General features: G+C 56.5%; 1 protein-coding gene across 1 annotated transcript; it reads left to right on the top strand.

The window, feature by feature from the left end:
- Window positions 1–4,029: 4,029 nt before the first annotated feature.
- LOC115535818 (glyceraldehyde-3-phosphate dehydrogenase) lies at window positions 4,030–12,013 on the top strand (the record flags this gene model as incomplete). Its single annotated transcript, XM_030347343.1, is given in 10 exon segments — window positions 4,030–4,129; window positions 4,277–4,386; window positions 4,831–4,921; window positions 5,421–5,536; window positions 6,412–6,493; window positions 6,704–6,855; window positions 7,684–7,762; window positions 9,059–9,142; window positions 10,854–10,951; window positions 11,690–12,013. Coding segments are annotated over 10 exon segments (982 nt in total), but the record flags the coding sequence as incomplete, so codon positions are not given.
- Window positions 12,014–12,067: the final 54 nt, after the last annotated feature.

The following is a 12,067-nucleotide window of genomic DNA, read 5'->3' on the forward strand; positions in this document are numbered from 1 at the left end:
GACCTGGCCCTGCAGGACCGCCAGAGTCTCTCCTCCCTCCCCCCTCTTGCTGTCTCTCTCCCTCTGCTCCCTCCCCCCTCTTGCTGTGTCTCTCTCTCTGCTCCCTCCCCCCTCTTGCTGTGTCTCTCTCTCTCCTCCCTCCCCCCTCTTGCTGTGTCTCTCTCTCTCCTCCCTCCCCCCTCTTGCTGTCTCTCTCTCTGCTCCCTCCCCCCTCTTGCTGTGTCTCTCTCTCTCCTCCCTCCCCCCTCTTGCTGTGTCTCTCTCTCCTCCCTCCCCCCTCTTGCTGTCTCTCTCTCTGCTCCCTCCCCCCTCTTGCTGTCTCTCTCTCTCCTCCCTCCCCCCTCTTGCTGTCTCTCTCTCTGCTCCCTCCCCCCTCTTGCTGTGTCTCTGCCCGTTTCTCAATTTGCGTTCTTTTCTGTACTTGTACGCGTTCTTGTGAAACGTCATCAGTCGTAGCCCAAGTACTGTTCCAATTCAAAGCACGCATCAAGGCAAGTACTGTCGTAAAACCCCGAGTGTTCTAGATGCGTTCTTAAATAGGCCGTTTCATCGAGGATGCATCGATGGTGACTTGTGTGGACTTGGGACCGTTAAATATCCCAGGATGCATTTCGCATTCCTGTTTTAAAATATTAGTATGTAAGCTATAAAATAGGCTATATAGGAACATTTTGAAAGTATAACAAAGATGGAGGCCTATTCAACACATTTACATACTATTATTTTAAAAGGAAAGGGGTTTTGTTTTATATAATTTGTTTATATTGTATAAGTCGCTGATGGAGGAAACCCATCGCAACGGCTACGGAAATCGTGTGTGTGTGATTCTCGATTGTTCGTAATTCTTATATCAATAGCCTACTCTCCAATAATATAATAATAGGCTATATATGAAAATTGAGAGACGGCAATCTCATACAATCTTTTTCAAACGACTGATTATATGCAGGGTACAGCTGGCTTGCCGTGTGAATACGCATAACTTTTAATTTATATTCATTCAAAATATTAACATACTATTTTAAAACTAAAAATAGTATGTTACTCCCGTCCTCGGAAGTGTGTACTTGAAGTCCGGACTTGCCAAGTACGAACTTCCAAGTCTGTGAGTCCTTAGTTCGCGTACTTGGTATTGAGAAACGGCCTCTCTCTCCTCCCTCCCTCTTGCTGTGTCTCTCTCCCCCCTCCCTCTTGCTGTGTCTCTCTCTCTCCCCCCTCCCTCTTGCTGTGTCTCTCTCTCCCCCTCCCTCCCTCCCTCCCTCTTCCTGTGTCTCCCTCTCCTTCCTCCATGTCTCCTGCCTCCCCTGCAGAGCCCCCCCCCCCCCCCCCCGGAGGTGATCTGGGATTAACTGTACACGCTGTTCCCGTCTGGGGCCAGAGCCAGTGCCCCAGGCCCCAGACTGGGCCTAGAGGAGGTCTATGAGGGGTCTGACAGACTGGGCCTAGAGGAGGAGGTCTATGAGGGGTCTGACAGACTGGGCCTAGAGGAGGAGGTCTATGAGGGGTCTGACACTGGGCCTAGAGGAGGAGGTCTATGAGGGGTCTGACAGACTGGGCCTAGAGGAGGAGGTCTATGAGGGGTCTGACAGACTGGGCCTAGAGGAGGAGGTCTATGAGGGGTCTGACAGACTGGGCCTAGAGGAGGAGGTCTATGAGGGGTCTGACAGACTGGGCCTAGAGGAGGAGGTCTATGAGGGGTCTGACACTGGGCCTAGAGGAGGAGGTCTATGAGGGGTGGTCTGAATCGAGGTTCTAATACGGGGTTGCACTAGGAGGTCTTCGTGTCCGGTCTGGGGGGTGTGTCTTCATCCAGTTACAGATGTTTCCATCCCATCTGCTGGGAATCTGCCGACTACAGATTCTAGCACCAAGGGAAGCCTTTGGAGGTGTGTGTGTGTGTGTGTGTGTGTGTGTGTGTGTGTGTGTGTGTGTGTGTGTGTGTGTGTGTGTGTGTGTGTGTGTGTGTGTGTGTGTGTGTGTGTGTTCGCTCGTCCGCCAGGCAGCGGTCATGTGACAGACTGCAGTGACAGATGCTGACTAACGGTCTGCTGCTGCTACTGCAGGCGGCTAACCACTAGCTAGCTAGCTTAGCTTCCACAACTCCTGGCATCCCTTGGTGGGTTTGGCAAACTCGCTTTAAGGAGCAATTTTTATGTCGAGCTGAATTCTTATTCAACAGGGAGAACCTCCAACCAATGGTTGTCATAACCAGGTGTTGTCTAGTTAACCGGGTCGGTCTCCCCCCCCCCCCCCCCCCCCCCCCCCCCGTTCCCCCTCTGAGCGCGCTCCGTAGGGCTGTGGCTTTGTGTCCCTCTGTATACATAAAGTTGAGCAGTGCGTTTCATAATGGGGTATTGATGGCGTGAAGGAATGTGTCCATTGTGTGGTCGCTACCCCCCCCCCGGCCCCATTGTGAGGCGCCTTATCGTCTTGGTGGAGATAACCGACGTTGACCCAGGTCATGTCACGCTCCTCTGGTCTGCGGTCTCCGTGGCGATAGCCGTGGTTACCATCCCGGCCGGCTGCGGTGTCAGAGGGGCGGTAACGCGACACCACGCGCTACGTCAGGTGGTGGTGTCGCGTGGCCATGAAGTAAAGATGAGCCGGTCTCACCGGGCGGACTCCTGATGGGGGCCCGGTCCGTCTACGGCTCCAACACCAGTTTACAACGGCTCTGTTTGGTCGAACCCTCTTACTGATCATCGCTCCTCTCTGAACGGAGCTGTAGTTAGCCTAACTACCAACCTAGCGGCTGGTAGTTAGCCCGCCGGCGGTCTGTGTTGTACACGGGGCTGGGTTAACCTAGCGGCTGGTAGTTAGCCCGCCGGCGGTCTGTGTTGTACACGGAGCTGGGTTAACCTAGCGGCTGGTAGTTAGCCCGCCGGCGGTCTGTGTTGTACACGGAGCTGGGTTAACCTAGCGGCTGGTAGTTAGCCCGCCGGCGGTCTGTGTTGTACACAGGGCTGGGTTAACCTAGCGGCTGGTAGTTAGCCCGCCGGCTGTCTGTGTTGTACACGGGGCTGGGTAGGTTAACCCAGCCGCTAGGTTAACCCAGCCGCTAGGTTAACCCAGCCGCTAGGTTAACCTAGCGGCTGGTAATGCTTGGTACGTGGTTCTATGAACATCCTCACCGTACTGACAGATGTATCGTTTCTTTCTTCTGACAAATTGACTTATTGTAAGTCAATTTGGATAAAAGCGTCTGATAAACGACCTACATGTAAAGTGTACAGTATTGGACAGTTCATAGGGTTGGGGAATGCGGTGCGTTGTAGGAATCTCCTTATTGGGATGCATTTGTGAATCACTCAGCTCTGCTGTCCCTCTGAGGATTATGAAAAACATCTCCCTCTCTTTGTCGCTCGCTCGCCCGTCACTGTCCCTCGCCCGTCACTGTCCCTCGCCCGTCACTGTGATCCCTCAAAGTGGATCATCTTCATTGGAAGCTTGCACGCCAACACAGAAGTAAACTAAGACTTAAAATGGTCAAATCTGAATCCACTCCAAACGTCCACAGTGAAGTGTTCTCGAGTGATGCCGTATAACACGGCAGGAAAGCATAAACGTCATCGGGGTTGTCCATGGACAATTCTTATCCAAGCTATCTGTTATACGGGGAATGGGTTAACCTAGTGATGGTTAGTGCTTGGTTCTATGAACATCCTTACTGCACCCACAGAGATATATTGTTTCTTTGTTCTGACAAATGTACTTATTGTAAGTCGCTCTGGATAAAAGCATCAGCTAAATGTAAATACTATTATAAAAGTATATAAAGATGTGAAGTTTAGTAAATGTGAAGCAGCGTCCGTGCCCTCTGAGCTGGTCTCCTGCCCGCAGCCCGCGGCCATGTTGGGTGTAAACATCGACCGCTCCCTCCCGTCTCAACCATCTCCTGGTGGCCCCCTCCTGGTGACCTGTTGGTAGTGCCCCCACTCAGCGGTGGAAGGCCATGCTGCCCCCTGGTGGTCAGAGCAGAGAACTACAGGACTCACTTCAGTGTTGGTTGACAATGTTTCCTCGTCTCAGATTTGGGCGTATCGGGCGTCTGGTGACGCGGGCGGCAGCCTTGGGCGGGAAAGTGAACGTGGTCGCCATCAACGACCCCTTCATCACCCTGGAGTACATGGTGAGAGCTCTGATGGGCCTTCATGCAGCATGTGAAGGCGCCCTTTCTACACGTCTGTCCAACGTATACCATATGTGTACGGTGTGTCTTTAGCCCTTCATGTTCCCTATGAAGTGTGTGTGTTTAACCTATACGGTGTGTCTGCAGGCCTACATGTTCCAGTACGACTCCACCCACGGGCCCTGGAAGCACAGCGAGGTGAAGGTGGACAACGGCCAGCTGTGCATCGGCGCCATGCGCATCACCGTCTCCCACGAGTAGGTCACTCCCTGGCTGAGGTCACTCCCTGGCTGAGGTCACTCCCTGGCTGAGGTCACTCCCTGGCTGAGGTCACTCCCTGGCTGAGGTCACTCCCTGGCTGAGGTCACTCCCTGGCTGAGGTCACTCCCTGGCTGAGGTCACTCCCTGGCTGAGGTCACTCCCTGGCTGAGGTCACTCCCTGGCTGAGGTCACTCCCTGGCTGAGGTCACTTCCTGCCTGAGGTCACTTCCTGGCTGACGCCTGTCTCAGGCCGTGTTCTGACATTATGAAGGCTTAGCATCACTGTGGGATGTAACACTGAGGCTGGTAACCGTGGTAACGTGTGACGGTTGCCATGGCGGTCGTAATGAGGTCTTGGTAACACTGTTGTGATGCTACTGGGATGTTGGTGTGATGATGCTGTGGTCGCCGTGGTAACGCTGTGACGCGGTGTGTTCCAGGAGGGCCCCAGAGAGCATCGGCTGGGGCGCCCTGGGCGTAGACTACGTGGTGGAGTCCACCGGAGTCTTCACCACCATCGAGAAGGCCTCCGTAAGAACCCCCAGTATACACCACCACACACATGGTGTACCGGGACCCCCACCCACCAGACACGATGTACCGGGACCCCCACCCACCACACAAACGATGTACCTGGACCCCCACCCACCACACACGATGTACCGGGACCCCCACCCACCACACACATGATGTACCGGGACCCCCACCCACCACAAACATGATGTACAGGACCCCCACCCACTATACACATGATGGACAGGACCTCCACCCCCCCCTCACTGTACACATGATGGACAGGACCTCCACCCATTAACACCTCTGAATAGAACAATCATAATACTGTTGCATTAATAAAGTATTTAATGGACGGAGATGGACGTCCAACCTTAACGACTCAATAATACTTTCAAAGTGTTATTTATAATCCTTTGAGTCAAGTGTCTATTTTGTTAAGTTTCATGATGTATGTTGGAGGTATTGAATAATTATGGATCATGACTGAAACTGACCTTTGACCCCTGACCCCCAGGCTCACCTGAAGGGCGGAGCTAAGCGTGTGGTCATCTCCGCCCCCAGTGCCGACGCCCCCATGTTCGTGATGGGCGTCAACAACGACACGTACAACAACTCCATGAAGGTCGTCAGGTGAGCCACATGACCTCTCCAACACTTCCTGCACCCCCCGGACGAGGTCACGTGACCCCCCCGGACGAGGTCACGTGACCAGGGGAAAGCCTCATGGTGGCTTCAGACACAGAGGTCTGGCCCTCATGATTTACAGAGTTTGGGTTTTCTATAGTATTTATATTGTGAGTGTAGCCGCTTCTCAATTTGCGTTCTTTTCTGTACTTATACGCATTCTTGTGAAACGTCATCAGTCGTAGCCCAAGTACTGTTCCAATTCAAAGCACGCATCAAGTCAAGTACTGTCGTAAAACCTGGTTGTGTTCTTGATGCGTTCTTAAATCGCCCGCTTCATCGAGGGTGCATCGATGGTGACTTGGGACCGTTTAATATCCCAGGATGCATTTTGCATTCCTATGTTTCAAAATATCAGTATGTAAGCTATAATAATAGGCTATATAGTGACATTAAATAAAATGGAGGCCTATTCATTCAAAATATTAGCATACTATTTTAAACTAAAGAGGCTGTTTTGTTTTATATCATTAGTTTATATTGTTCAGTAGTTCTATGCCTACATGAGGCCGTAGCAGTTAACAGACGAGCTGAGCTGGTGATGTCGTGAGGAGCGTACTCCCGCCCTCGGAAGTTTGTACTTTGGAAGTCCGGACTTGCCAAGTTCGAACTTCCAAGTCCGCGGGTCCACAGTTCGCGTACTGGGTATTGAGAAACGTCCTATGAAGGATGGATGCTTGTTGCCAGGGCGACGCACTAGTAGAAGAGAGGCCCAGTGTTTTGTGGCTAAGTGTCCTGCCTGTTCCCTGTCTTAAGATGCCTTTTTGAATGTTTGACCTGGATAAAAGTGAACCCCACCTTCACGCCCTCTGTCTCCATAGCAACGCCTCCTGCACCACCAACTGCCTGGCACCCCTCGCCAAGGTCATCAACGACAACTTCACCATCGTGGAGGGCCTGATGGTAACACCACCCGTATCCCATCTCTACACCACCCACACCCCTCTACCTCCACTACAACCCCATCCCTCACTACAGCATCCAACCTACACCACTACACCATCCCTACATCACCACATCACTACACTACACCACCCACACCCCTCTACCTCCTCTACAACCCCACCCCTCCACTATCACTGACCCTGCCCCTGCTGTTGGCCCCGCCTCCAGAGCACGGTGCACGCCACCACCGCCACCCAGAAGACGGTGGACGGGCCGTCCGGCAAGATGTGGCGCGACGGGCGCGGCGCCGGCCAGAACATCATCCCCGCCTCCACCGGCGCCGCCAAGGCCGTAGGCAAGGTCATCCCCGAGCTCAACGGGTAGGACTTCCTGTCGGCCCGCCGCACTTCCTGTCCCTCGGAGCAAGGCCTCGACCCAGCAGAACTAAGGGGCTAGATGGTGTCTCTGTACTGTCTAACCCCTACCTGCTCCTTAATGACCTGTCTCTGTACTGTCTAACCCCTACCTGCTCCTTAATGACCTGTCTCTGTACTGTCTAACCCCTACCTGCTCCTTAACGACCTGTCTCTGTACTGTCTAACCCCTACCTGCTCCTTAATGACCTGTCTCTGTACTGTCTAACCCCTACCTGCTCCTTAATGACCTGTCTCTGTACTGTCTAACCCCTACCTGCTCCTTAACGACCTGTCTCTGTACTGTCTAACCCCTACCTGCTCCTTAATGACCTGTCTCTGTACTGTCTAACCCCTACCTGCTCCTTAACGACCTGTCTCTGTACTGTCTAACCCCTACCTGCTCCTTAATGACCTGTCTCTGTACTGTCTAACCCCTACCTGCTCCTTAATGGCCTGTCTCTGTACTGTCTAACCCCTACCTGCTCCTTAACGACCTGTCTCTGTACTGTCTAACCCCTACCTGCTCCTTAATGACCTGTCTCTGTACTGTCTAAGCCCTACCTGCTCCTTAGTGACCTGTCTCTGTACTGTCTAAGCCCTACCTGCTCCTTAGTGACCTGTCTCTACTGTCTAACCCCTACCTGCTCCTCGATGACACTAGGCTCCTGGTAGAGCGTCTGCTGGTGACCAGTGTCTGAGACCATCGGCTCCATGCTGGTCTGAGGTCGATGGTGAACATCAGCGTGCAGCTCTGTGGTGTATACTAAGCCCCTCCTCCTCTCTCGTGGACAGGAAGCTGACGGGCATGGCGTTCCGCGTCCCAACCCCCAACGTGTCCGTGGTGGACCTGACCGTGAGGCTGAAGAAGGCTGTGAGTACCCCCGTCACCTCCTCACCCCGTCACCTCCTCCCCCGTCACCTCCTCCCCCGTCACCTCCTCCCCCGTCACCTCCTCCCCCGTCACCTCCTCCCCCGTCACCTCCTCCCCCGTCACCTCCTCCACCCCTCCTCCCCGTCACCTCCTCCCCCGTCACCTCCTCCCCCCGTCACCTCCTCACCCGTCACCTCCTCACCCGTCACCTCCTCCACCCCTCCTCCCCGTCACCTCCTCCACCCCTCCTCCCCGTTACCTCCTCCTCCCCGTCACCTCCTCCCCCGTCACCTCCTCCCCCGTCACCTCCTCCCCCGTCACCTCCACCCCGTCACCTCCTCCCCCGTCACCTCCTCCCCCCGTCACCTCCTCACCCGTCACCTCCTCACCCGTCACCTCCTCACCCGTCACCTCCTCCACCCCTCCTCCCCGTCACCTCCTCCTCCCCGTCACCTCCTACACCCCTCCCCTCCTCCCCCAGTCACCTCCTTCCCCTCCCCTCCTCCACCCGCCTACCCCCCCCGTTGGAGCTACCTATAACTCCTCCCCTCCGACCCCCCCCCATTTGGATCTGTAACTCCTCCCCCCATTTGGATCTGTAACTCCTCCCCCAGTCAGATTTGTAACTCCTCCCCCCAGTCGGATTTGTAACTCCTCCCCCCAGTTGGATTTGTAACTCCTCCCCCCAGTTGGATTTGTAACTCCTCCCCCCAGTTGGATCTGTAACTCCTCCCCCCAGTTGGATCTGTAACTCCTCCTCCCAGTTGGATCTGTAACTCCTCCCCCCAGTTGGATCTGTAACTCCTCCCCCCAGTTGGATCTGTAACTCCTCCCCCCTGTTTGATCTGTAACTCCTCCCCCCCCTGTTTGATCTGTAACTCCTCCCCCCCCTGTTGGATCTGTAACTCCTCCCCCCCCTGTTGGATCTGTAACTCCTCCCCCCCCCCCCTGTTGGATCTGTAACTCCTCCCCCCCCCCCCTGTTGGATCTGTAACTCCTCCCCCCCCCTGTTGGATCTGTAACTCCTCCCCCCCCCTGTTGGATCTGTAACTCCTCCCCCCCCCTGTTGGATCTGTAACTCCCCCCCCCTGTTGGATCTCTAACTCCCCCCCCCTGTTGGATCTCTAACTCCTCCCCCCCCCCCTGTTGGATCTCTAACTCCTCCCCCCCCCCTGTTGGATCTCTAACTCCTCCCCCCCCCCTGTTGGATCTCTAACTCCTCCCCCCCCCCTGTTGGATCTCTAACTCCTCCCCCCCCCCCCCTGTTGGATCTCTAACTCCTCCCCCCTCCCACAGGCCTCCTACGATGAGATCAAGAAGGCCATCAAGGCGGCATCCGAGGGCCCCATGAAGGGGATCCTGGGGTACACCGAGGACCAGGTAGGACCGGGGGGTACACCGAGGACCTGGTAGGACCGAGGGGTACACCTAGGACCAGGGGGGTGAGGGGGTACAGGGGGGTACACCGAGGACCAGGGGGGTACAGGGGGTAATCCGAGGACCAGGTAGGACCGAGGGGTACGCCTAGGACCAGGGGGTACAGGGGGGTCTAGGGGGTACACCGGGGGGTACAGGGGGGTCTAGGGGGTACAGGGGGTACACCGAGGACCAGGTAGGACCGAGGGGTACGCCTAGGACCAGGGGGGTGAAGGGGGTACACCGGGGTACAGGGGGTACACCGAGGACCAGGTAGGACCGAGGGGTGCGCCTAGAACCAGGGGGGTCTAGGGGGTACACCGAGGACCAGGGGGGGTCTAGGGGGTACACCGAGGACCAGGGGGGTACAGGGGGAACACCGAGGACCAGGGGGGTACACCGAGGACCAGGGGGGGTCTAGGGGGTACCCCCCGGTCCTACCTAGGACCAGGTAGGACCGAGGGGTACGCCTAGGACCAGGGGGGTGAAGGGGGTACACCGGGGTACAGGGGGTACACCGAGGACCAGGTAGGACCGAGGGGTGCGCCTAGAACCAGGGGGGTCTAGGGGGTACACCGAGGACCAGGGGGAGTCTAGGGGGTACACCGAGGACCAGGGGGGTACAGGGGGTACACCGAGGACCAGGGGGGTACACCGAGGACCAGGGGGGGTCTAGGGGGTACCCCCCGGTCCTACCTAGGACCAGGTAGGACCGGGGGGTACACCTAGGACCGGGGGGGTCTAGGGGGTACACCTAGGACCAGGTAGGACCGGGGGGTACACGTAGGACCGGGGGGTACTCCTAGGACCAGGTAGGACCGGGGGGTACACCTAGGACCAGGTAGGACCCGGGGGTACACCTAGGACCAGGTAGGACCCGGGGGTACACCTAGGACCAGGTAGGACCCGGGGGTACACCTAGGACCAGGTAGGACCCGGGGGTACACCTAGGACCAGGTAGGACCCGGGGGTACACCTAGGACCAGGTAGGACCCGGGGGTACACCTAGGACCAGGTAGGACCCGGGGGTACACCTAGGACCAGGTAGGACCCGGGGGTACACCTAGGACCAGGTAGGACCCGGGGGTACACCTAGGACCAGGTAGGACCCGGGGGGTACACCTAGGACCAGGTAGGACCGGGGGGTACACCTAGGACCAGGTAGGACCGGGGGGTACACCTAGGACCAGGTAGGACCGGGGGGTACACCTAGGACCAGGTAGGACCGGGGGGTACACCTAGGACCAGGTAGGACCGGGGGGTACACCTAGGACCAGGTAGGACCGGGGGGTACACCTAGGACCAGGTAGGACCGGGGGGTACACCTAGGACCAGGTAGGACCGGGGGGTACACCTAGGACCAGGTAGGACCGGGGGGTACACCTAGGACCAGGTAGGACCGGGGGGTACACCTAGGACCAGGTAGGACCGGGGGGTACTCCTAGGACCAGGTAGGACCGGGGGGTACTCCTAGGACCAGGTAGGACCGGGGGGTACTCCTAGGACCAGGTAGGACCGGGGGGTACACCTAGGACCGGGGGGGTCTAGGGGGTACACCTAGGACCAGGTAGGACCGGGGGGTACACCTAGGACCAGGGGGGTCTAGGGGGTACACCTAGGACCGGGTAGGGTCTAGGGGGCCTGACGGAACTCTGTTAACTGTACTTCCTGTCAGGTGGTGTCCACGGACTTCAACGGGGACACCCGCTCCTCCATCTTCGACGCCGGCGCCGGGATCGCCCTCAACGAGAACTTTGTCAAGCTGGTCTCCTGGTGGGTCACCTGACGCGTCACCTGACCTTTTACAATGGTAGCCTAGCAACCACAGGAGAGGGAGGGACTGTGGCGGCCCTCAGGTTGAGAGGTTGTGGGGTCCCCCCCTGCGGGCGTCCTGGCTCTAGAGGACCCCGTCACACGGGCGTCCTGCGACCGCCTGCTGCTACTGAAGCTTGGGAGTCTTTAGCGTTGCTAGGCAACGGATTCACTGACCCCAGCTTCGCCGCCCCTCCATTCATCCAGTTTGACCACCAGATTAAAAACCAAGTTTTACTTCGAGTGTCAAGTTGATGGTTTCAGCGCTTTCCAGAAACATGAGGGACACGGAAAGGAGAAAAAACGCACGCAAATGCAGTGAGGAGAAAGGCTTCACTGGGGGGTGCTAGGCCCCGCCCCCTCCTCACAGATCAGCCACTGGTTGGCTGAAGGCTGAACCCGGAGCGGCGTGTCAAAGTGTTGTGGGAGGTTAACTCGTGTTAGCGTTATCCAAATGGAGTCAGACTGAAGTTAGACTCCCCTGTGAAGGAACCTTAAGCTAAGAGCCTTAACCTTAAGCTAAGACCCTTAACCTAAGACCCTTAACCTTAAGCTAAGAGCCTTAACCTTAAGCTAAGAGCCTTAACCTTAAGTGAAGAGCCATGTTCAGAGGTCGCTGCCTCTCACGATGGCGCCCGGCGTGACATCACTTCCTGTTCCCTGTGTACACTAAATGCCTCTTCTCTCTTCTGGCTGCAGGTACGACAACGAGTTTGGCTACAGCAACCGCGTGTGTGACCTGATCCTGCACATGTACTCCAAGGAGTGACGGCACCACGCAGACACAGCCTGTTCTTAGCCCCTTCCATGGTTCCTAGCCCCCTCCCCTGGTTCCTTGCCCCCCCCCCCCCCCCCCCCCCCCCCCCCTCCCGCTGGTTCCTGGCTCCTAAGCCAGTTACTTGCCCCCCCCCGCAGGGTTCCTGAGCCTCACTGTAGTCCTTTTTAGATGGCTTTGAAACCGTTTCACTGTATGGTCTAAACTGCTTTGTCTCTCTGACGCAACAATAAACATAATTTGTGGAAGATGACCTGTGTCGACTGAATCACTGACGCACGCGGGTCGCTAACCAGAGTGTT

This window comes from Gadus morhua, chromosome 22 (genome assembly GCF_902167405.1).
Source record: "Gadus morhua chromosome 22, gadMor3.0, whole genome shotgun sequence".
NCBI classification, from domain to species: Eukaryota; Metazoa; Chordata; class Actinopteri; order Gadiformes; family Gadidae; genus Gadus; species Gadus morhua.